This window comes from Ranitomeya imitator, chromosome 9 (genome assembly GCF_032444005.1).
Source record: "Ranitomeya imitator isolate aRanImi1 chromosome 9, aRanImi1.pri, whole genome shotgun sequence".
In the NCBI taxonomy this organism is placed as follows: Eukaryota; Metazoa; Chordata; class Amphibia; order Anura; family Dendrobatidae; genus Ranitomeya; species Ranitomeya imitator.
The window spans coordinates 12,797,756-12,823,621 of NC_091290.1; the positions used below are offsets into that span (position 1 = coordinate 12,797,756).

At 49.6% G+C, this 25,866-nt stretch overlaps 1 protein-coding gene across 1 annotated transcript in view; it reads right to left on the reverse strand.

Moving 5' to 3' along the window:
• ABTB2 (ankyrin repeat and BTB domain containing 2) overlaps positions 1 to 25,866 on the reverse strand; it is a 105,325-nt gene that overhangs the window by 1,863 nt on the left and 77,596 nt on the right. The window contains exons 2-16 of the mRNA XM_069739286.1: positions 23,096 to 23,242; positions 22,582 to 22,795; positions 20,101 to 20,253; positions 17,128 to 17,293; positions 16,611 to 16,700; positions 11,256 to 11,357; positions 11,070 to 11,166; positions 10,707 to 10,842; positions 9,831 to 10,057; positions 9,125 to 9,303; positions 6,077 to 6,182; positions 5,736 to 5,838; positions 5,441 to 5,531; positions 2,913 to 2,981; positions 2,288 to 2,401 (exon numbers count right to left, since the gene is read on the reverse strand). Coding sequence (XP_069595387.1) covers positions 2,288 to 2,401; positions 2,913 to 2,981; positions 5,441 to 5,531; positions 5,736 to 5,838; positions 6,077 to 6,182; positions 9,125 to 9,303; positions 9,831 to 10,057; positions 10,707 to 10,842; positions 11,070 to 11,166; positions 11,256 to 11,357; positions 16,611 to 16,700; positions 17,128 to 17,293; positions 20,101 to 20,253; positions 22,582 to 22,795; positions 23,096 to 23,242 — 1,994 coding nt within the window. The remainder of the gene's footprint in view (positions 1 to 2,287; positions 2,402 to 2,912; positions 2,982 to 5,440; positions 5,532 to 5,735; positions 5,839 to 6,076; positions 6,183 to 9,124; positions 9,304 to 9,830; positions 10,058 to 10,706; positions 10,843 to 11,069; positions 11,167 to 11,255; positions 11,358 to 16,610; positions 16,701 to 17,127; positions 17,294 to 20,100; positions 20,254 to 22,581; positions 22,796 to 23,095; positions 23,243 to 25,866) is intronic.

Genomic DNA, 25,866 nt, shown 5'->3' on the forward strand with positions numbered 1-25,866 from the left:
GCAGAGCGACGTTGGAAGAAAACACATTCGCAAGATGAGTGTTACCTGTTTGAATACAGTAAAATCGCTTTTAAATCTGCTCTCACCTCTGCTAAACATGCCTACTTCACAACCCTCGTATGCTCCCTATCCTACAACCCCAAACAGTTATTCAAAACCTTTAACTCCCTCCTCCGCCGCCACTGCCCCCTCCAACCTCCCTCATCTCTGCTGAGGACTTTGCCACACACTTTAAAAATAAGATCAACCAGACAAGGCCAGTCATCATTGTTCCAGCACCACAACCCCTTTGTATACCAGACCAATGCCCAAACCCCATAACCTCCCTCTCCAACATCACTGAAGGGGGGCTTAATTGTCTCCTCTCCAAATCCCACCTCACCACCTGTGCGCTCGACCCCCATCCCATCCCACCTCCTCCCCAACCTCACCACCACACTTATCCCATCCCTAACCCACCTCTTCAACCTATCACTAACTTCTGGCACCTTCCCTTCTGTGTTCAAACATGCCACAATCACGCCTATCCTTAAAAAGCCAACCCTTGATCCAACAGCTATGTCCAGCTATCGCCCAATATCGCTGCTCCCATTCGCTTCCAAACTCCTGGAGCAGCACGTCCATGCTGAACTTTCCTCCCACCTCTCATCTAACTTGTTGTACGACAATCTACAATCTGGTTTCCGCCCCCATCACTCAACTGAGACTGCCCTGACCAAAATCACTAACGACCTACTTACCGCCAAAGCTACTGGACAATACTCTGTACTCCTCCTTCTAGACCAGTCCTCTGCTTTCGACACAGTTGACCACTGCCTCCTACTACAGATCCTCTCCTCCTTTGGCATCAAAGACCTCGCCCTATCCTGGATCGACTCGTACCTCACCAACCGCACATTCAGCGTCTCCCACTCCCACACTACCTCCTCATCCCACCCTCTCTCTGTTGGAGTCCCCCAAGACTCTGTTCTAGGACCCCTTCTCTTCTCAATCTATACACTTGACCTGGGACAACTCATAAAGTCCCATGGATTCCAGTACCACCTCTATGCCGATGACACTCAGATCTACCTCTCTGGCCCAGACGTCACCGCTCTGCTGTCCAGAATCCCAGAGTGCCTATCAGCCATATCCTCCTTCTTCTCCTCTCGCTTCCTCAAACTCAATGTGGACAAATCTGAACTCATCATCTTTCCTCCATCCCATAGATCTTCCTTACCTGACCTATCTATCGCAATTAACGACATCACGCTTTCCCCCGTAACGGAAGTCCGCTGCCTCGGAGTAACTTTCGACTCTGCCCTGTCCTTGACACCGCACATCCAAGCTCTTTCCACCTCCTGTCGCCTCCAGCTCAAAAATATCTTCAGAATCCGTCCTTTCCTCAACCCTCAATCTACTAAAATGCTTGTGCATGCCCTCATCATCTCCCGCCTTGACTACTGCAACATCCTCCTCTGTGGCCTCCCTCCTAACACCCTCGCACCTCTCCAGTCCATCCTTAACTCTGCTGCCCGACTAATTAATCTCTCTCCTCACTACTCTCCTGCTTCCCCTCTGCAAATCCCTTCACTGGCTCCCAATTTCCCAGCATATCCAGTTCACACCACTAACCTGCTGTCACTTATTAGCGGTCATCGTTTGGACTTTAAGGCCGGGATCATACATACGGCCGAGTCTCGCAGGTGAAAACTCTGCTCTGGCGCTGGCACTCCGGAGGGAGCGTGCAGCCGCACAGCAATACATAAAGCTGTACGCTCCGCTCCTGAGTGCCGGCGCCAGAGCTGGGTTTTCACCTGCGAGACTCGGCCGTATCTCGCGTATGTGTGATCCCGGCCTAGCTCATCATTCTCTTCGGCTCGCAGGGGAGAATGATGACAGCCGTCTTCAGCACCTGCCGCCGGGGAATAGCGCTTACTGTAGCGCTTCTTCCACGATGCGTGTCACACGGAGGACATCAATGTGTGACCTACGTGTGCGGCGGACGTTTTATAGCCCGTGCTGCCAGTAAAAAACGGACATGTCAGCGTGTTTTGCCCACAGACGGTCCATGAAACACACTGACATGACGTGTGTCAGTGCCTCCGATACGCGTGAAAACTGTCGCCACAGGTACCGGAGACACGGATGTGTGAACGAGGCCTTAGACAGTAAAACAAGAACTTTGATCTAAAAAAAAAAAAAGGTAACGGATTAAAGAAGCTCATTCCTCCTCCCTGCTGTGATCCAATTTAGAGGAAGGACCGGGCACAGTTCCTGAATGTGGCGGCCATGTCTGCAGCCTTACCTTGGCGTATTTGTAGATGCTGACGCAGTTGTCTCGGCCGATGCTCTGAGAGCAGACGATCTCGCAGTGGCGTTGCAGGGCATCCAGCTGAAAATGGCTGGCGGCAGACAGGAGCTGGAACGGAAACGCCATCATTTAAGATCCAAGGGATAGATGTCGCCAATATCTGCCAACAGTGGACCTCACCCACACATGGGAGATAGTTACTACCCCTCTCAATTGTATAGATTTTTTTTCCTCCATATTGGCCTGGCAAAACAGACTGGCACTAGACCGGCACACCCCAATGGGGGCCATTATGGATTGGGTCTAAAGTGCTCTGTGAATGAGGGTTCACAGGCCGAGAGGTTGAAATCCATCTCCTACAAGGGCCGGGACCTAGGGCCACACATTCTGGCCAGGTTACAATTGGTCACATCCACCGTATATATATGGCGCAGGTTCAGGCGTTGGGTTACAACAGCCGGCAGCTGACAAAACTAACTCCAACCACGGCAGCATCAATGTGGTGGGTGTAGATTAAGGAACGCAATCCCCCTTATTTCACATTTCTTTAGTCATCAATAAACCTCTAATAATCCAGGATATTTGCTAATAAAAACCAGACCTCCGCACAGGCACTCACCTCCAGAATAGACGCGGTGGGCACTTGTATGGTCTCCGTGCCCCCATAATACAAATACTGCATCATCATCTGCAGAGAGAAAAAGTGTCCGTCAGCAAAGTGCAGGAAAATGTGACTGCAAATCAGCAGCGGATCCATGGACAACAGCAACCAGTTAGCTTGTATCTGTATTCTGTTACCATGGATACACATTGGTCTGCGTAGGAACTGTATACACAAAACGGTCGAAAAAGAAGAAATATATCCAGTAGTTATATAAACAGCAGCACTCCTGGCCATAGACAGTATGTGATATTCACTGCAAAAAATAATAATTAGTCCCTGTCCATGGATTTGGGGGTCTATTGAGTCTTGGGATCTCTGGGGTTCCCAGGACTTGGAATCATAGCACTCTGCAAGTTATTCCATATTCATAATATAGGGAGGGTTTTTATTTATTTTTTTTGAGGGGGGGGGGAGAGAACGCTTTTAATGGCTTGGAGAAATGTTGCATAAGTGTAGAGGTTTTCACTCCGTTTAAGAAAGAAGCACCAGGAGCGATGACGTCCTGCGATCTCTTCTCCAGATACAGGACGGTAATGGTCGCTAACTTCTCCCCTTGGGTTTCCCCATCTGGAAAAATAGTCTATCTGATGCAGAATAACGGCTGATAACTGCGAGATCCAGGAGACCTGCAGATCCCATCAGTGGGTGACTGAGCCGGGGCGCTGCTTCCATCCTTCCGTCCGATGCTCCCGCGGATCTCGCTGCTTTCCTGGCATTGGTGCTAATGGAGACGTGACGAGGCCAAATCTGCCGGCAGTATCTCATCTCCAGCGTCTCTTCTGTGCTCAGCGACGGCCACAACACATCCGGCTCTGCTAACTCCATCGCCACGGACCGCCGGGACCGGAGGACAGATACAAAGGGGTCAGGAGCAAAGATTCCAAAGGGATCTGGTGTATTCCAAGCATTTTACCAACATTAAAAAAAAAAGCAGCTTACAGACATAGACTGACCCGACTGAGGCCAACAGGACTAACTGAGGGAACAGGGCCAACAGGACTAACTGAGGGAACAGGGCCAACAGGACTAACTGAGGGAACAGGGCCAACAGGACTAACTGAGGGAACAGGGCCAACAGGACTAACTGAGGGAACAGGGCCAACAGGACTAACGGCCAACAGGACCAACTGAGGGAACAGGGCCAACAGGACTAACAGGGCCAACAGGGCCAACAGGACCAACTGAGGGAACAGGGCCAACAGGACTAACGGCCAACAGGACCAACTGAGGGAACAGGACTAACAGGGCCAACAGGACTAACGGCCAACAGGACCAACTGAGGGAACAGGACTAACAGGGCCAACAGGACTAACGGCCAACAGGACCAACTGAGGGAACAGGGCCAACAGGACTAACAGGGCCAACAGGACCAACTGAGGGAACAGGGCCAACAGGACCAACTGAGGGAACAGGGCCAACAGGACTAACAGGGCCAACAGGACTAACGGCCAACAGGACCAACTGAGGGAACAGGGCCAACAGGACTAACGGCCAACAGGACCAACTGAGGGAACAGGACTAACAGGGCCAACAGGACTAACGGCCAACAGGACCAACTGAGGGAACAGGGCCAACAGGACTAACAGGGCCAACAGGACTAACGGCCAACAGGACCAACTGAGGAAACAGGGCCAACAGCACTAACAGGACCAACTGAGGGAACAGGGCCAACAGGACCAACTGAGGGAACAGGGCCAACAGGACTAACGGCCAACAGGACCAACTGAGGGAAAAGGGCAAACAGCACTAACAGGACCAACTGAGGTAACAGGGCCAACAGGACCAACTGAGGGAACAGGGCCAACAGGACCAACTGAGGGAACAGGGCCAACAGGACTAACGGCCAACAGGACCAACTGAGGGAACAGGGCCAACAGCACTAACAGGACCAACTGAGGGAACAGGGCCAACAGCACTAACAGGACCAACTGAGGGAACAGGGCCAAGAGGACCAACTGAGGGAACAGGACCAACTGAGGGAACAGGGCCAACAGGACTCCGTCTGGTGCATGTCAGCTTACGGATGCGTTGGGCGGTGCATATGATGCCCTATGGTGCACATGGTAACCTTGTGGCCAACAAATAAGGATTTATAAGCGGAGGAGATTTTTCAGAAATGTCTCCACACTCTGTAGATAGAATCCGCAGGGGAAGGCGACAGTCACTGCAGATTGTGAAGCTACAGGCTGTCAAACCAGGCAGCGGGTTTGGACGGTGAATTTCATCCTTTGCAGTGACTGAAATCTGGGGCAAATCCAAAACGTAGTTGTCAGAAATGACTATTATTCCGCCTGCAGCCACCACTAGGGGGCGCTCCCTGCATGCGAGTTACAGGTGGAGCTCAGCAATGAGCCCCATGTCTCTATATTGATGATTCACCACACAGGTCTTATTCGTTGTCCTCCATCTGTATTTCCTTGTCTCGCTTTATAAATCCACTTACTACATTTCTGGCATAAATATAAATGATTTGGTCTACACACCTGGAACACACTGTACTTTACATCTGTGATCTCGATTGTTGTGACACACGAGTCCTCCTCGTCGCTTCCATTGGTCATCAGAGATTTAAACCTGCAAAAATAATAAAACATTAGGATCTGTGAGAGCCAGACGGGATGAAAAGGCCTGAAAGGCTTTCTCTGCTTATTATGACACCATGATAGGAGCTACCTGCAGTCACCACTAGAGGGCACACCCTGTATACAGACGTGTACAGACGTGTGATCTATGTGCAGTTAGCTCCCCCTAGTGGACACTGTGCACGGGGCAGGTTACCTGTTGGAGGCAGTGACCAGCAGAACCTTGTGAGCGTAGAAGAGCTTCCCTTCCAGCAGGAACCTCACATCCGACATCTCCTTGTTATTCAGAAAATGAGGATCTGCAGAAAAACGGTGTCAGTAAGAGCCTGGTCAGCACTGGATATAACAGGCGGATAGCTGCTAAACCGCACACCACGGGTCATAACAGCCCAGATACACAGATCAACTGACACCACGTGTGCGGAGAAACATTGTTACATATTACTATTATTCTTTATATATCGTCAACATATTCGCAGTACAGTTTAGAGAATTCGGCCAAGGAACCAATCTCCAATATGTTTATGGGTAACTTACCCAGACGTGCGGGGAGAGTCTTCTGCATCTCCGGGATCTGGGGCACTGGGCTGTCTCCATAGCAGTGTGCAAAGATGGAGGCCACCTGCTGGGTCACCGCATCACTCTGCCACACAGAGCAAAAGTCCATTACATGGACAAGAAAACACAAAAATCAGCATCTACAGTGTAAAAGCTTTGTACCCCAGAGCTGCACTCACTATTCTGCTGGTGCAGTCACTGTGTACATACATTACATTACTGATCCTGAGTTATATCCTGTATTATACCCCAGAGCTGCACTCACTATTCTGCTGGTGCAGTCACTGTGTACATACATTACATTACTGATCCTGAGTTATATCCTGTATTATACCCCAGAGCTGCACTCACTATTCTGCTGTGCAGTCACTGTGTACATACATTACATTACTGATCCTGAGTTATATCCTGTATTATACTCCAGAGCTGCACTCACTATTCTGCTGGTGCAGTCACTGTGTACATACATTACATTACTGATCCTGAGTCACATCCTGTATTATACTCCAGAGCTGCACTCACTATTCTGCTGGTGCAGTCACTGTGTACATACATTACATTACTGATCCTGAGTCACATCCTGTATTATACTCCAGAGCTGCACTCACTATTCTGCTGGTGCAGTCACTGTGTACATACATTACATTACTGATCCTGAGTTACCTCCTGTATTATACTCCAGAGCTGCACTCACTATTCTGCTCTGCTGGTGCTGTCACTGTGTACATACATTACATTACTGAGCCTGAGTTACCTCCTGTATTATACCCCAGAGCTGCACTCACTATTCTGCTGGTGCAGTCACTGTGTACATACATTACATTACTGATCCTGAGTTACCTCCTGTATTATACTCCAGAGCTGCACTCACTATTCTGCTCTGCTGGTGCTGTCACTATGTACATACATTACATTACTGAGCCTGAGTTACATCCTGTATTATACTCCAGAGCTGCACTCACTATTCTGCTGGTGCAGTCACTGTGTACATACATTTCATTACTGATCCTGAGTTACCTCCTGTATTATACTCCAGAGCTGCACTCACTATTCTGCTCTGCTGGTGCAGTCACTGTGTACATACATTACATTACTGATCCTGAGTTACATCCTGTATTATACTCCAGAGCTGCACTCACTATTCTGCTGGTGCAGTCACTGTGTACATACATTTCATTACTGATCCCGAGTTACCTCCTGTATTATACTCCAGAGCTGCACTCACTATTCTGCTGGTGCAGTCACTGTGTACATACATTACATTACTGATCCTGAGTTACATCCTGCATTATACCCCAGAGCTGCACTCACTATTCTGCTGGTGCAGTCACTGTGTACATACATTACATTACTGATCCTGAGTTACATCCTGTATTATACCCCAGAGCTGCACTCACTATTCTGCTGGTGCAGTCACTGTGTACATACATTACATTACTGATCCTGAGTTCCATCCTGTATTATACTCCAGAGCTGCACTCACTATTCTGCTGGCGCAGTCACTGTGTACATACATTACATTACTGATCCTGAGTTACATCCTGTATTATACTCCAGAGCTGCACTCACTATTCTGCTGGTGCATTCACTGTGTACATACATTACATTACTGATCCTGAGTTACCTCCTGTATTATACCCCAGAGCTGCACTCACTATTCTGCTGGTGCAGTCACTGTATACATACATTACATTACTGATCCTGAGTTACATCCTGTATTATACCCCAGAGCTGCACTCACTATTCTGCTGGTGCAGTCATTGTGTACATACATTACATTACTGATCCTGAGTTCCATCCTGTATTATACTCCAGAGCTGCACTCACTATTCTGCTGGTGCATTCACTGTGTACATACATTACATTACTGATCCTGAGTTATCCTGTATTATACCCCAGAGCTGCACTCACTATTCTGCTGGTGCAGTCACTGTGTATATACATTACATTACTGATCCTGAGTTCCATCCTGTATTATACTCCAGAGCTGCACTCACTATTCTGCTGGTGCAGTCACTGTGTACATACATTACATTACTGATCCTGAGTTACCTCCTGTATTATACCCCAGAGCTGCACTCACTATTCTGCTGGTGCAGTCACTATGTACATACATTACATTACTGATCCTGAGCTACATCCTGTATTATACTCCAGAGCTGCACTCACTATTCTGCTGGTGCAGTCACTGTGTACATACATTACATTACTGATCCCGAGTTACATCCTGTATTATACTCCAGAGCTGCACTCACTATTCTGCTGGTGCATTCACTGTGTACATACATTACTGATCCTGAGTTACATCCTGTATTATACCCCAGAGCTGCACTCACTATTCTGCTGGTGCAGTCACTGTGTACATACATTACTGATCCTGAGTTACATCCTGTATTATACTCCAGAGCTGCACTCACTATTCTGCTGGTGCAGTCACTATGTACATACATTACATTACTGATCCTGAGTTACGTCCTGTATTATACCCCAGAGCTGCACTCACTATTCTGCTGGTGCAGTCACTGTGTACATACATTACATTACTGATCCTGAGCTACATCCTGTATTATACTCCAGAGCTGCACTCACTATTCTGCTGGTGCAGTCACTATGTACATACATTACATTACTGATCCTGAGTTACATCCTGTATTATACGCCAGAGCTGCACTCACTATTCTGCTGGTGCAGTCACTGTGTACATACATTACATTACTGATCCTGAGTTACATCCTGTACTATACTCCAGAGCTGCACTCACTATTCTGCTGGTGCAGTCACTGTGTACATACATTACATTACTGATCCTGAGTTACATCCTGTATTATACTCCAGAGCTGCACTCACTATTCTGCTGGTGCAGTCACTGTGTACATACATTACATTACTGATCCTGAGTTACATCCTGTATTATACTCCAGAGCTGCACTCACTATTCTGCTGGTGCAGTCACTGTGTACGTACATACATAATCCTTGATCTGTATAAAATATATAAATCTACTGTAGGCAAATAAATGATTTTTACTTTAGTGGTCTTGAAGATGTTGAAGAGCAGCGACAGCCCCTCGGTAATCAGCTCCTCGTTATAATCCTCCTCTCTTATGGTGCAGAAGTCATGCAGTAAATTCTCCATTACGGCGTGGTGTGAATGAGAGAAGGCCGTCCGCAGAGACTCCATCCACACATGCAGCTTCCATGGCACCCCTAAAATAAATAGAAATTATGCTAATGCCCTCCAGAACATTGCACGGGTCCTCACGTTGGCCGAGCAAAAACTGGGCAACCCAGAGGCGGCCTAAACACAGCAAGTATTGAGGAAACATCCTATAAAGAGAACAGTTTTTTAATTTACGCAAAAAAAACAAACAAAATGTGATGATGAGACATCTGGATGTAAATGGGGGGCTCCATTTTTCTGATACAAAGCTCCAAATCCCCTAATAAAAGTATAATAATAATAATAATTTTTATTTATATAGCGCCAACATATTCCGCAGCGCTTTACAAATTATAGAGGGGACTTGTACAGATAAAGTATAAGTAAATGATAAAGTTCTGCATATCAGAAGCTGCCACTGGGGGGAGCTCTTACTGCATAAAACGTCTACATATAGAGAGCTCCCCCTAGTGGCAGCTGCAGGTCTCGCACACGTATGTTAGTGCATGACGTGGTCTCCTTCACGTTCTGCCCACTGTGCCCCCAATGATCGCAGGTATACTTGTTGACTTACCGAGGCCGTGGAGTTCTATGGTGATATCGAGGTAGCCGTGTTCTGCGCTATAGTACGTTGCCTCCTGCAAGGCCTTCATTCTGGTCTTACACAACCGGACGGGCCCCTGGTCGAAACTCCCCACACTGGAGGTGTCGCTGTCCACCCCCTCGGCCAAAATCTCTTCAAGGGACAGGACATCTCCGCTGCAGAGCTGAGGCTGAGTGAGCAGCTTCCTCAGGACATTCCTGAAATTATTTAGGGATACTGCTTAATTTCTTAACCAATAGGATATGACTCAGGATCCTCAGGGGCGTGTCTTTTGGCTGCTTTGCATAATTATCCTGTTAGCCACACCCATATAAAAAGACCCATATCTCTGCCATCGTATGGCGGATTTAGAAAAAATGAAAACCAGACAATTCAGGAGAACAGTGGGAATAAAATAATAACAAAAACTGCGCAATTTTGACCTGGTGTCAGGTGCTCCTCAAATTCCCAGATATGTTACTTGCAGTACCCCTACAGTGCACTAGATGGCACTACATCCTTTACAAACGGTAAATGTTTTAATTAATAACAGGCCCCTGCTCTTCAGAGCCCGGGGGGCCAGTAATGAAAAGGATCAGTCTACAGACAGGGGATAGATTGTTTGGATATGTCAAACGTAAGTAAAAATTATTATAGGGATTTGTTCTTACAGAGGAGAATATTGGGGCGAGAACACGAAGACTGTCTTAAAAAAATATATGACAGCCATTGATTCCTATAGCAGCCAATCAGAGCTCAGCTGTGACATTTTCAGAGCAGTTTGGAAAATGAAAGCTGAGCTCTGATTGGTTGTCATGGACAGCGCAGCCATGTTTTGATAGAGGAGGCCATAGCTTCGGTTCTCACCTGTGCCCGTGGGCAGCTGAATGGCTGAAGCAGTTCATGTCTTCGTGAAGCAATGAGGACACACGACCGGCCTCCAGCATGTTCAGTAGAGGGTCAGCTCCTCTGTCCAAAAGCAAACTCACCAGTTCGTAGTTACCTGGAGAAGGAAACCGCCATTGATCAGGAGTCCGAAGACAATGGTAGTCGGACATATGTTGGGAAACTAGATTGGGGACTACATGGCGCGATGGGCATCGCCAACTAAGACGAAGAGGCACTCGCTGCTTTCGCTCCCGGTGCCTATCCTACCCTCCCCTTCCAGTTTGCCATGAAGAAACCTTGTTCTCTCCACTCATCATAGTTACATATGTCTGTGCATGGTACCTGCCGCAGACGCCAGCTGTAAGGGGGTTTCTGCATAGTTGTCTTCACTGCTGTCCACGGCTGATCCCTCCACGTGGGCACCGGCATCCAGGAGCAACTGCAGAAAAGAAAAAAAACAGATGATCGCTCAGATATTGCGGCTCTCACTCTGTGAATATATCATAATTAGTAAATTGTGCAACTTACCTGCACTACGGAGATGTGACTATGGAGCACGGCGAAGGTTAAGGCTGTCCAGTGCCGAGTGTCGGGGTGAACAGAGGGCTGTCGGGGGGAAATGCTTGGAACCTGGAACAACAATACAGTCGCGTTTATCTAAAATATTCACAAATTCTCTGTGTGAATGGAGCGGTAGTGAGCGTGTGCGACCACCAGTACTATAGACAGTGAATGGAGCGGTAGTGAGCGTGTGCGACCACCAGTACTATAGACAGTGAATGGAGCGGTAGTGAGCGTGTGCGACCACCAGTACTATAGACAGTGAATGGAGCGGTAGTGAGCGTTGTGCGACCACCAGTAGTATAGGCAGTGAATGGAGCGGTAGTGAGCGTGTGTGACCACCAGTACTATAGACAGTGAATGGAGTGGTAGCGAGCGTGTGTGACCACCAGTACTATAGACAGTGAATGGAGCGGTAGTGAGCATGTGTGACCACCAGTACTATAGACAGTGAATGGAGCGGTAGCGAGTGTGTGTGACCACCAGTACTATAGACAGTGAATGGAGCAGTAGCGAGCGTGTGTGACCACCTCCTATAGACAGTGAATGGAGCGGTAGTGAGCGTGTGCGACCACCTCTTATAGACAGTGAATGGAGCGGTAGTGAGCGTGTGCGACCACCTCCTATAGACGGTGAATGGAGCAGTAGCGAGCGTGTGTGACCACCTCCTATAGACGATGAATGGAGCGGTAGTGAGCGTGTGCGACCACCTCTTATAGACAGTGAATGGAGCGGTAGTGAGCGTGTGCAACCACCTCCTATAGACGGTGAATGGAGCGGTAGTGAGCGTGTGCGACCACCTCCTATAGACGGTGAATGGAGGGTAGTGAGCATGTGCGACCACCTCCTATAGATGGTGAATGGAGCGGTAGGGAGCGTGTGCGACCACTTCCTATAGACGGTGAATGGAGCTGTAGTGAGCGTGTGCGACCACCTCCTATAGACGGTGAATGGAGCGGTAGTGAGCGTGTGCGACCACCTCCTATAGACGGTGAATGGAGCGGTAGTGAGCGTGTGCGACCACCTCCTATAGATGGTGAATGGAGTGGTAGTGAGCGTGTGCGACCAACTCCTATAGACAGTGAATGGAGCAGTAGTGAGCGTGTGCGACCACCTCCTATAGACGGTGAATGGAGCGGTAGTGAGTGTGTGCGACCACCTCGTATAGATGGTGAATGGAGCGGTAGTGAGTGTGTGCGACCACCTCCTATAGACAGTGAATGGAGCGGTAGTGAGTGTGTGCGACCACCTCCTATAGACAGTGAATGGAGCGGTAGTGAGTGTGTGCGACCACCTCCTATAGACGGTGAATGGAGCGGCAGTGAGCGAGTGCGACCACCTCCTATAGACGGTGAATGGTGCGGTGGTGAGCGTGTGCGACCACCTCCTATAGACAGTGAATGGAGCGGTGGTGAGCGTGTGCGACCACCTCCTATAGACAGTGAATGGAGCAGTAGTGAGCGTGTGCGACCACCTCCTATAGATGGTGAATGGAGCGGCAGTGAGCGAGTGCGACCACCTCCTATAGATGGTGAATGGAGCGGTGGTGAGTGTGTGCGACCACCTCCTATAGACAGTGAATGGAGCGGTGGTGAGTGTGTGCGACCACCTCCTATAGATGGTGAATGGAGCGGCAGTGAGCGAGTGCGACCACCTCCTATAGACGGTGAGTGGAGGGTACTGAGCGTGTGAGGCCACCTCCTATAGACAGTGAATGGAGCGGTGGTGAGTGTGTGCGACCACCTCCTATAGACGGTGAGTGGAGGGTACTGAGCGTGTGCGACCATCTCCTATAGACGGTGAATGGAGCGGTAGTGAGCGTGTGCGACCACCTCCTATAGATGGTGAATGGAGCGGTGGTGAGTGTGTGCGACCACCTCCTATAGACGGTGAGTGGAGGGTACTGAGCGTGTGCGACCATCTCCTATAGACGGTGACTGGAGCGGTAGTGAGTGTGTGCGACCACCTCCTATAGATGGTGAATGGAGCGGTGGTGAGTGTGTGCGACCACCTCCTATAGATGGTGAATGGAGCGGTAGTGAGCGTGTGCTACCACCTCCTATAGACGGTGAATGGAGCGGTAGTGAGCGTGTGCGACCACCTCTTATAGACGGTGAATGGAGCGGTAGTGAGCGTGTGCGACCACCTCCTATAGATGGTGAATGGAGCGGTAGTGAGCGTGTGCGACCACCTCCTATAGACGGTGAATGGAGCGGTAGTGAGCGTGTGCGACCACCTCCTATAGATGGTGAATGGAGCGGTAGTGAGCGTGTGCGACCACCTCCTATAGATGGTGAATGGAGCGGTAGTGAGCGTGTGCGACCACCTCCTATAGACGGTGAATGGAGCGGTAGTGAGCGTGTGCGACCACCTCCTATAGATGGTGAATGGAGCGGTAGTGAGCGTGTGCGACCACCTCCTATAGACGGTGAATGGAGCGGTAGTGAGCGTGTGCGACCACCTCCTATAGACGGTGAATGGAGCGGTAGTGAGCGTGTGCGACCACCTCCTATAGATGGTGAATGGAGCGGTAGTGAGCGTGTGCGACCACCTCCTATAGACGGTGAATGGAGCGGTAGTGAGCGTGTGCGACCACCTCCTATAGATGGTGAATGGAGCGGTAGTGAGCGTGTGCGACCACCTCCTATAGACGGTGAATGGAGCGGTAGTGAGCGTGTGCGACCACCTCCTATAGATGGTGAATGGAGCGGTAGTGAGCGTGTGCGACCACCTCCTATAGACGGTGAATGGAGCGGTAGTGAGCGTGTGCGACCACCTCCTATAGACGGTGAATGGAGCGGTGGTGAGCGTGTGCGACCACCTCCTATAGACGGTGAATGGAGCAGTAGTGAGCGTGTGCGACCACCTCCTATAGACGGTGAATGGAGCGGTAGTGAGCGTGTGCGACCACCTCCTATAGATGGTGAATGGAGCGGTAGTGAGCGTGTGCGACCACCTCCTATAGACGGTGAATGGAGCGGTAGTGAGCGTGTGCGACCACCTCCTATAGATGGTGAATGGAGCGGTAGTGAGCGTGTGCGACCACCTCCTATAGATGGTGAATGGAGCGGTAGTGAGCGTGTGCGACCACCTCCTATAGACGGTGAATGGAGCGGTAGTGAGCGTGTGCGACCACCTCCTATAGATGGTGAATGGAGCGGTAGTGAGCGTGTGCGACCACCTCCTATAGACGGTGAATGGAGCGGTAGTGAGCGTGTGCGACCACCTCCTATAGATGGTGAATGGAGCGGTAGTGAGCGTGTGCGACCACCTCCTATAGATGGTGAATGGAGCGGTAGTGAGCGTGTGCGACCACCTCCTATAGACGGTGAATGGAGCGGTAGTGAGCGTGTGCGACCACCTCCTATAGACGGTGAATGGAGCGGTAGTGAGCGTGTGCGACCACCTCCTATAGATGGTGAATGGAGCGGTAGTGAGCGTGTGCGACCACCTCCTATAGATGGTGAATGGAGCGGTAGTGAGCGTGTGCGACCACCTCCTATAGACGGTGAATGGAGCGGTGGTGAGCGTGTGCGACCACCTCCTATAGACGGTGAATGGAGCAGTAGTGAGCGTGTGCGACCACCTCCTATAGACGGTGAATGGAGCGGTAGTGAGCGTGTGCGACCACCTCCTATAGATGGTGAATGGAGCGGTAGTGAGCGTGTGCGACCACCTCCTATAGACGGTGAATGGAGCGGTAGTGAGCGTGTGCGACCACCTCCTATAGATGGTGAATGGAGCGGTAGTGAGCGCGTGCGACCACCTCCTATAGATGGTGAATGGAGCGGTAGTGAGCGTGTGCTACCACCTCCTATAGACGGTGAATGGATAGGGACATATTTATTGGGATTTCTTCAGTATTCCTGATTCTTAGAAATCCAGGCGAAGCCCCGGAGCAGAACTCACTGTCGTCCACAGAGCGGCTTCTACACAAGACAATTCTCAGTTCTCTCTGAAGTGGTGGAAGCTTCGGCTTTGTGAAGCCACAAGACCCACAACTCTGCTTCTCCTGAGCCGGAGGCTCCACTTAAAGGAACATGAAACGATGGCGTGGGGAGAAGACGTCTACAATGTTGTGTTTGGCCTTCAGAAGGCAGCGGAGACTTAATTACACTACAAGTCCCAACATGAGATGAGAAGGAACTGATTAATTATTCTGAATAAAGTGGGAATATTGTGATAGCGATGTATTTGTCTCATATCCATCCATTAAACCTGTAATTAAGGCATGTGGGACCCCCAATTAAGGAGCATACGGATCCAATGAGGTCTGCTCGGTGGTCCCAATGAGGTCTGTTCGGTGGTCCCAATGAGGTCTGTTCGGTGGTCCCAATGAGGTCTGTTCGGTGGTCCCAATGAGGTCTGTTCGGTGGTGCCAATGAGGTCTGTTCGGTGGTCCCAATGAGGTCTGTTCGGTGGTGCCAATGAGGTCTGTTCGGTGGTCTCAATGAGGTCTGTTCGGTGGTCCCAATGAGGTCTGTTCGGTGGTCCCAATGAGGTCTGTTCGGTGGTCTCAATGAGGTCTGTTCGGTGGTCTCAATGAGGTCTGTTCGGTGGTCCCAATGAGGTCTGCTTGGTGGTCCCAATGAGGTCTGTTCGGTGGTCCCAATGAGGTCTGTTCGGTGGTCCCAATGAGGTCTGCTTGGTGGTCTCAATGAGGTCTGCTTGGTGGTCCCAATGAGGTCTGTTCGGTGGTCCCAATGAGGTCTGTTCGGTGGTCCCAATGAGGTCTGTTCGGTGGTCCCAATGAGGTCTGCTTGGTGGTCTCAATGAGGTCTGTTCGGTGGTCCCAATGAGGTCTGTTCGGTGGTCCCAATGAGGTCTGTTCGGTGGTCCCAATGAGGTCTGTTCGGTGGTCCCAATGAGGTCTGCTTGGTGGTCCCAATGAGGTCTGCTTGGTGGTCCCAATGAGGTCTGCTCGGTGGTTCCAATGAGGTCTGCTCGGTGGTCCCAATGAGGTCTGCTCAGTGGTCTCAATGAGGTCTGCTCGGTGGTCCCAATGAGGTCTGCTCAGTGGTCTCAATGAGGTCTGCTCGGTGGTCCCAATGAGGTATGCTCGGTGGTCCCAATGACGGAGAGTTGTGGATACATATAGGGGGCGCTCTGTTCGAAAGTCTATGGCGTCACTAGCTCAGCTATCTCCATAACTCCCATAGACTGTAATGGACAGGACCACAGGCACATGTGGCTACTAGAGGGGGTTAAAGTGGGGTTTTAGGGAAGGGATGGGGGGCATCAATTTTTTGGCTGCGATGTTTCCACCAATCCTAGTCTGCCCTAGGCCATTCCTCCCCTTACAGTAACAGATCGTTCTCTTACAGAAACGTCCAGATCTGCTCCGGCCTCGATCAGCATCTGCACCATGGCCTCATCTCCGGCAGCGCAGGCGTACATCAGCGGGGTCAGACCCTGGAAAACCACAGACGAGGTCAATGCAATGACCCTGACATTCTGTTATATAGAGGATTATCCCCTCTTCAGATGGAGAAGAACTACAAGTCACAGCATTACTGGCAGAAAAAGACAACTTGTAGATGTAACTTTACAGTGTCAGCCCTTATTGGACAGGGTCGGACTGTGCTGTGACCACCCCAATCCACAAAGCAAACATTTATTTATTTATTTATTATTATTTATTTCCAGGAGGAATAACAGATGAAACTGTACAATGCCGCATTTTAGAAACAGATTCTTCAACATTTGTATTTTCTGGGCAATATTACTAAACTACGGCCTCATCTCCGGCAGCGCAGAAATATAGGAGAAATAGCAGGAGGGCGGACAGGGCCCTTTTAAGCCGAGAAGAAAATAAAGGAGAATGATGGCGACTATTCACCTGGTCATCCATAGTGTTAATGCCTTCGGGCCCCAGCGCTCGCACTGCCTGGAGGATAAGGTCAGTGCGACCACAGTTCAGCATTCGGAAGCCCAAGTCCTGCTGGAAACGTTCAGTGGCCGCTGCGGCATCCAGACGTCTGAGGGAACTGACACAGCATTCAGGCCTGGGAGTGGAGGAAAGAAGGACAAATGCAAAAAAAAAGTGTAAATCGATGCTGGAATGCAAAATAAGGGAAGGCCCAAAAGACATAACAGAGCACACCGTCCGGATCTAGCAGGGCTGTCCCAAATTTGAGCAGTTGTCCCAGGTGGCCGCGGGGGGGGGAGGGGGAGCCTTGGGGTAGTCCCAACTTCAGCTATATCTGGCCCCACACAACACAGTTATAGCTGAATACAGCGGTGGATCTTTAATCCAGTATTTTGTCTGGGTAGAGACTCAATGACCTTTAGGTCACATACATTTAATCCTCAGGTCACGCGAGTGGGCAGCCAGGCACCAATGCAGGGGGTGCATGTGTGGGGGGAATGTACTGTGGAGACATCATACTGTGTGTGGGGGGAATGTACTGTGGAGACATCATACTGTGTGTGGGGGGAATGTACTGTGGACACATCATACTGTGTGTGGGGGGAATGTACTGTGGAGACATCATACTGTGTGTGGGGGGAATGTACTGTGGAGACATCATACTGTGTGTGGGGGAATGTACTGTGGAGACATCATACTGTGTGTGGGGGGAATGTACTGTGGAGACATCATACTGTGTGTGGGGGGAATGTACTGTGGAGACATAATACTGTGTGTGGGGGGAATGTACTGTGGAGACATCATACTGTGTGTGGGGGGAATGTACTGTGGAGACATCATACTGTGTGTGGGGGAATGTACTGTGGATACATCATACTGTGTGTGGGGGGAATGTACTGTGGAGACATCATACTGTGTGTGGGGGGAATGTACTGTGGAGACATCATACTGTGTGTGGGGGAATGTACTGTGGAGACATCATACTGTGTGTGGGGGAATGTACTGTGGAGACATCATACTATGTGTGGGGGGAATGTACTGTGGAGACATCATACTGTGTGTGGGGGGAATGTACTGTGGAGACATCATACTGTGTGTGGGGGGAATGTACTGTGGGGACATCATACTGTGTGTGGGGGAATGTACTGTGGAGACATCATACTGTGTGTGGGGGGAATGTACTGTGGAGACATCATACTGTGTGTGGGGGAATGTACTGTGGAGACATCATACTGTGTGTGGGGGAATGTACTGTGGGGATATCATACTGTGTGTGGGGGGAATGTACTGTGGAGACATCATACTATGTGTGGGGGGAATGTACTGTGGGGATATCATACTGTGTGTTGGGGAATGTACTGTGGAGACATCATACTGTGTGTTGGGGAATGTACTGTGGAGACATCATACTGTGTGTGGAGGAATGTACTGTGGAGACATCATACTGTGTGTGGGGGGAATGTACTGTGGAGACATCATACTGTGTGTGGGGGGAATGTACTGTGGAGACATCATACTGTGTGTGGGGGAATGTACTGTGGAGACATCATACTGTGTGTGGGGGGAATGTACTGTGGAGACATCATACTGTGTGTGGGGGAATGTACTGTGGAGACATCATACTGTGTGTGGGGGAATGTACTGTGGGGACATCATACTGTGTGTGGGGGAATGTACTGTGGAGACATCATACTGTGTGTGGGGGAATGTACTGTGGAAACATCATACTGTGTGTGGGTGAATGTACTGTGGGGACATCATACTGTGTGTGGGGGAATGTACTGTGGGGACATCATACTGTGTGTGGGTGAATGTACTGTGGGGACATCATACTGTGTGTGGGGGAATGTACTGTGGAGACATCATACTGTGTGTGGGGGGAATGTACTGTGGAGACATCATACTGTGTGTGGGGGAATGTACTGTGGAGACATCATACTGTGTGTGGGGGAATGTACTGTGGAGACATCATACTGTGTGTGGGGGAATGTACTGTGGGGACATCATACTGTGTGTGGGGGAATGTACTGTGGAGACATCATACTGTGTGTGGGGGAATGTACTGTGGAAACATCATACTGTGTGTGGGTGAATGTACTGTGGGGACATCATACTGTGTGTGGGGGAATGTACTGTGGGGACATCATACTGTGTGTGGGTGAATGTACTGTGGGGACATCATACTGTGTGTGGGGGAATGTACTGTGGAGACATCATACTGTGTGTGGGGGGAATGTACTGTGGAGACATCATACTGTGTGTGGGGGAATGTACTGTGGAGACATCATACTGTGTGTGGGGGAATGTACTGTGGGGACATCATACTGTGTGTGGGGGAATGTACTGTGGGGACATCATACTGTGTGTGGGGGAATGTACTGTGGGGACATCATACTGTGTGTGGGTGAATGTACTGTGGGGACATCATACTGTGTGTGGGGGAATGTACTGTGGAGACATAATATTGTGTGGTAATTCTAAAGGACTTCATTATTCAATATCTCTGTGTGGTTACATATAAAGAGTGGGCTTGGTTAGAGAAGTGGTTTAGCGGAAAATAGAAATTACCACGGTCTTTCATAGTTGTGAGGTATCACACACCAGACAGAAGGCCAGAAGGTATCATACCCCTAATGAGGGTCCAGGTGAATGGCCTCAGGGTTTCACACCTCAGCTGAAGACTCCTCAGAAGGACCAGAGGTTATCACACCCCAGATAAATCTGAATCAAGGTGATGAATGATGATATGCTGGCAACACATAGCAGTAATGGCCAAACACCTGAGGACGCCAACTTGTGGCAATCATATCCACCATGTAGGCGACCAATGTCATTGACGACGCTCTGTGTGGTTACGCCATCTTTGCGGCTGCAGATAAACCTTGTGTTGTTGGCCACTTATGATGGGCTTCAGCCATTGCTGATGGTGGTGCTGGGACTTACTTCAGCTGTCGTGGTTCACAGTCCAGTCCTGGGAGGAGTAATCTTGCCGTCTGCCTGATGTCATCGGCGTCCACAGTCAGGCTGCGGCGATGTTCTGCATACGTAATAGCCACGCGCATCCACTCCATTAGTGGGGGCAACAAGATGAACGGCCTGAAAAACAGCAGCATGATAGCAGGGATCTGGCAGGACAGGTAGAGGGAATCCTGCTCTTTTAGGGCTTACGAAAGGGGTTTCCTTAAACTAATGGATGCAACTGTAGCAAAACCCAAGCTATGAGAACTATCAGAGTTTCAGGATTTAACATAAAAATGTTCCCATTCACTGAAAGCAAGCAGAGATCTTGTAAATGGTAACAAGGGCGACTCCAAACGGGCAATGATACAACGTTACATGTCACCGGACTCATCGCCCCAATCACCCCCAGGGCAATGTGCGGCATCTAATCTTGGGGGCCCAGGATTTTCTTTGGCAGGAAATGTCAGGGATTCTTTATACCGGCTCATAAACTTACAGACAAAACCCCATTATGCCACAAATCTGCCCCCAGTCCCATGGCAGAAGCCTCTGATAATAGCAGCACACATTTTTTAGATTTGTATTGCAGGCCTCGGTGGGTTTGCGCCGGGCTACCTCCTGCTGACGCTCTCCTACTGGCATAAGACATGGAGGTTGTTGCCCACGTTGCTCTGTGGTCCTGTAATTTAACAGCCTCCCTCTCTCCGGGCAGGAATTCCACGGACACTTCAAATGGAATTTCAGCCATAAATTTACAAGTAAAAGTATTCTGAGCAAAAAAAGGCTCAAAAATGAGGGAAAACAGATAAAGAGAAAAAAAAGAAGAGCTCCTAGAAAAAAATACACTCTCTCAAGATGTTTTCCTTTTCTAAAAGTTCCATTAAATTGTCAAATTTGGGTAAAATCCAACAAACCTGCTTTCCTAAATAACATATAAAAGGCAAAGTATAGCTGAGGGAGCTATGGCCGGCTCTAGGGGCACTGGGGCTGCAGTCACCGTAGTCGGCACTGGGGGAACTGGGGCTGCAGTCACCGGAGCCAGCACTAGGGGAACTGGGGCTGCAGTCATCGGAGTCGGCACTGGGGGAACTGGGGCTGCAGTCACCGGAGTCAGCACTGGGGGAACTGGGGCTGCAGTCATCGGAGTCGGCACTGGGGGAACTGGGGCTGCAGTTATCGGAGTCGGCACTGGGGGGAACTGGGGCTGCAGTCACCGGAGTCAGCACTAGGGGAACTGGGGCTGCAGTCACCGGAGTCAGCACTGGGGGAACTGGGGCTGCAGTCACCGGAGTCAGCACTGGGGGAACTGGGGCTGCAGTCATCGGAGTCGGCACTGGGGGAACTGGGGCTGCAGTCACCGGAGTCGGCACTGGGGGAACTGGGGCTGCAGTCACTGGAGTCGGCACTGGGGGGAACTGGGGCTGCAGTCATCGGAGTCGGCACTGGGGGGAACTGGGGCTGCAGTCACCGGAGTCAGCACTAGGGGAACTGGGGCTGCAGTCACCGGAGTCAGCACTGGGGGAACTGGGGCTGCAGTCACCGGAGTCAGCACTGGGGGAACTGGGGCTGCAGTCATCGGAGTCAGCACTGGGGGAACTGGGGCTGCAGTCACCGGAGTCGGCACTGGGGGAACTGGGGCTGCAGTCACAGGAGTCAGCACTGGGGGAACTGGGGCTGCAGTCACAGGAGTCAGCACTGGGGGAACTGGGGCTGCAGTCACCGGAGTCAGCACTGGGGGCACTGGGGCTGCAGTCACGGGAGTCAGCACTGGGGGAACTGGGGCTGCAGTCACCGGAGTCGGCACTGGGGGAACTGGGGCTGCAGTCACCGGAGTCGGCACTGGGGGAACTGGGGCTGCAGTCACCGGAGTCGGCACTGGGGGCACTGGGGCTGCAGTCACCGGAGTCAGCACTGGGGGAACTGGGGCTGCAGTCACCGGAGTCGGCACTGGGGGAACTGGGGCTGCAGTCACCGGAGTCGGCACTGGGGGAACTGGGGCTGCAGTCACCGGAGTCAGCACTGGGGGAACTGGGGCTGCAGTCACCGGAGTCAGCACTGGGGGAACTGGGGCTGCAGTCACCGGAGTCGGCACTGAGGCTGCAGTCACCGGAGTCAGCACTGGGGAAACTGGGGCTGCAGTCTCCGGAGTCGGTACTGGGGAAACTGGGGCTGCAGTCACCGGAGTCGGCACTGGGGGAACTGGGGCTGCAGTCACCGGAGTCGGCACTGGGGGAACTGGGGCTGCAGTCACCAGAGTCGGCACTGGGGGAACTGGGGCTGAAGTCATAACATGGAATTTCTATATATAAATATATGGGCCTCTTCTACCATCACATGCAATGTATACCTATGTGTGATAGATGTATAGTGCCCCACCCAGGAACCAATATGTTTGCAGACCCTAAATCTTTGACTCTGCAGATATCAGTGCCCAGCAGCCCGATGCCCGCAGGGGCTTCTTACCTCTCGTTGTGAAGGGACATTCTAGGTGGGTCCAAGTTTGGATTTTCCATGGATTCCATCTGAGAGCAGCGCAGGAAATAGTAAAGTGTGTGCAGGGAGTCCGGAGACCAGGTGATGTGTTGCTGGGGATGGCGAGTTTGCCGTGCGGGGCTCATGCCAGGTCTGGGCGTGTTCAGACATTGCATATGGTGCATAGCACGGGACACCAGGTCACCTGAGGAGGCAATGCAAAGAGACGTTGGAGAACATTTTTTGGTGTTACAGGTGATACACATTGGACCGGCCAATCATCTAATGTGTATGGAGGTGACCTGACATCAGAATGAAGGATGGAGCAGGTGGATTTCAACATGCCCCATCCTTTATGTTCAAAGGTCAGATAAGCCGCTGCCAGAAAGCCATGCAGCCCCCATGTATGCAGCTATAACCGGTGTGATTCCGAGATATATGGGTCAGTCATAAAGTGTCCAATGTGTAGCTCCGGCCTCGGCTCATGTCATTATACTGTACTTACTCAACTCCGAGATGCTCCCGACACAGGTGGCGAGCAGCGACTGCTCCAAAGTGCGTAGTTCAAGGTGCGTGTAGGCATCGCTAGCGTCATCTCGCTCTAAAGAATTGTCTTTATAGGGGCTGAAGTATGGCGGAAGGGAGAGGACCCCTAAAGATAAAGAGACAGAGTTATTAGCCCCCCCTGAATAGTGACTGCAGGGGGTTTGGAACTCTGTAACAGAAACACACAACATAAACAAATATCATAAAACAATTATATTGGCCTGTAAACCTGAAGCAGATCTGGACTATTACTTACAGGATGTGTCTGAACATCTCACACAGCAATTCAGAAAAGTACGACAGTGATTACACAACAGGTCATCTTCTGCTTCTGACCATAAAATGGGTATAATAAAAATAATATTAGAAAATACCTCCAATTAGAAATGTAGTATAGTTCTTCTGATAAGCTATGTCACATACCCCATGTACAAGGCATTGCAGTAACAGGCATCCATGGTTACAATCACTAGCAACTAACTGTCACCATGAGTGGTCTTAACCATGGATACCTGAGCTACTGTAATGTCCTACACCAGGAGTAAGCAACATAGCTAATCAGAAGAATTATACTACATTTCTAATTGGAGGTATTTGCCAATATTATGAATATGACACCTACTAAATATTGGGATAAGATCTTGGAGACGGGAATATCCTTTTAATTATCAATTGTTTTCCATTTTCAAGATAATGGTGAGATGTCAGCGAAACCTCAACATATCTAGTCCTGCCCTCAACTGAGAAGTCTGGGCAATCGTCTATGATAGTGTTTGTCCTCACGGCCCCCAAAAAGCCATGTTTTCAGGATTTCCTTAGTATTGCACAGGTAATGGGATTATTATTAAGACATCAGAAACTGCGACGGGTTCTCTCATCTGTGCAATACTAAGGAAATCCGGAAAACATGATGTGTTGGGGGCCATGAAACAATGGTCTATAAGATACGCTGAGAAGACTGATACATTGTTACATTGTAGCAACTTGCTGCTGATTTGTTCTCTGAATTGGATACAATTGTATCTGCGTCTTTAGGAACACTGCCTATTTTAGAGGATTATTTTTATTATTGATCAACAACTATGTTCTCAATTAACCCAAAAGACTCATAAATATCAAAGCTTAATATTTTTGGAAGTTGGAATGGTTTTTTTTTTATTTGGCTATCTTAGGAGGATATCTGTTTGTGCAGGTAACTATTACTGTGCAGAATTATTAGGCAACTTAATAAAAAACAAATATATTCCCATCTCACTTGTTTATTTTCACCAGGTAAACCAATATAACTGCACAAAATTTAGAAATAAACATTTCTGACATGCAAAAACAAAACCCCCCAAAATTAGTGACCAATATAGCCCCCTTTCTTTATGATGACACTCAGCAGCCTTCCATCCATAGATTCTGTCAGTTGCTTGATCTGTTTACGATGAACATTGCGTGCAGCGGCCACCACAGCCTCCAGACACTGCTCCGAGAGGTGGACTGTGCTCCCTCCCTGTAGATCTCACATTTTATGAGGGACCACAGGTTCTCTATGGGGTTCAGATCAGGGGAACAAGGGGCCATGTCATTATTTTTCCTTCTTTGAGACCTTTTCTGGCCAGCCACGCTGTGGAGTAGTTGGAGGCATGTGATGGAGCATTGTCCTGCATGAAAATCATGTTTTCATTGAACGATACTGACTTCTTCCTGTACCACTGCTTGAAGAAGTTGTCTTCCAGAAACTGGCAGTAGGTCTGGGAGTTGAGCTTCACTCCATCCTCAACCCGAGAAGGTCCCACAAGTTCATCTTTGATGATCCCAGCCTATACTAGTCCTCACCTCCACCTTGCTGGGTCTGAGTCGGAGTGGAGCTCTCTGCCCTTTACTGATCCAGCCTCTGGCCCATCCATCTGGCCCATCAAGAGTCACTCTCATTTCATCAGTCCATAAAACCTTTGAAAAGTCAGTCTTAAGATATTTCTTGGCCCAGTCTTGACGCTTTATCTTATGTTTCTTGGTCAAAGGTGGTCGTTTTTCAGCCTTCCTTCCCTTGGCCATGTCCCTGAGTATCGCAACACCTTGTGCTTTTTGTTACTCCAGTAACGTTGCAGCTCTGAAATATGGCAAAACTGGTGGCAAATGGCATCTTGGCAGCTTCACGCTTGATTTTCCTCAATTCATGGGCAGTTATTTTGCGCCTTTTTTGCCCAACACGCTTCTTGCGACCCTGTTGGCTATTTGCCATGAAACGCTTGATTGTTCGGTGATCACGCTTCAAAAGTTTGGCAATTTCAAGACTACTGCATCCCTCTGCAAGACATCGCACAATTGTGGACTTTTCAGAGCCCATCAAATCTCTCTTCTGACGCATTTTGCCAAAGGAAAGGAAGTTGTCTAATACTTAAGCACACCTTCTATAGGGTGTAGATGTCATTAGACAACACCCCTCCTCATTACAGAGATGCACATCACATGATTTACTTAATTGGTAGTTTGCTCTCAAGCCTGAACAGCTTGGAGTAGGACGACATGTATAAAAAGTATCATGTGATCAAAATACAACTTGCCTAATAATTCTGCACACAGTGTATATATATGTGCATCTAGTATGCTTAATGTCTGAGCACCTATGTCTGTACTTAATGGCCCCAGACGGTAGAGCAAGGCATTATGGTTATAAAATTATATAATATGCCCATTTCCTCAGAAAGGAGACATGAATAACCTGCTGGCCCCCGGCCCAAC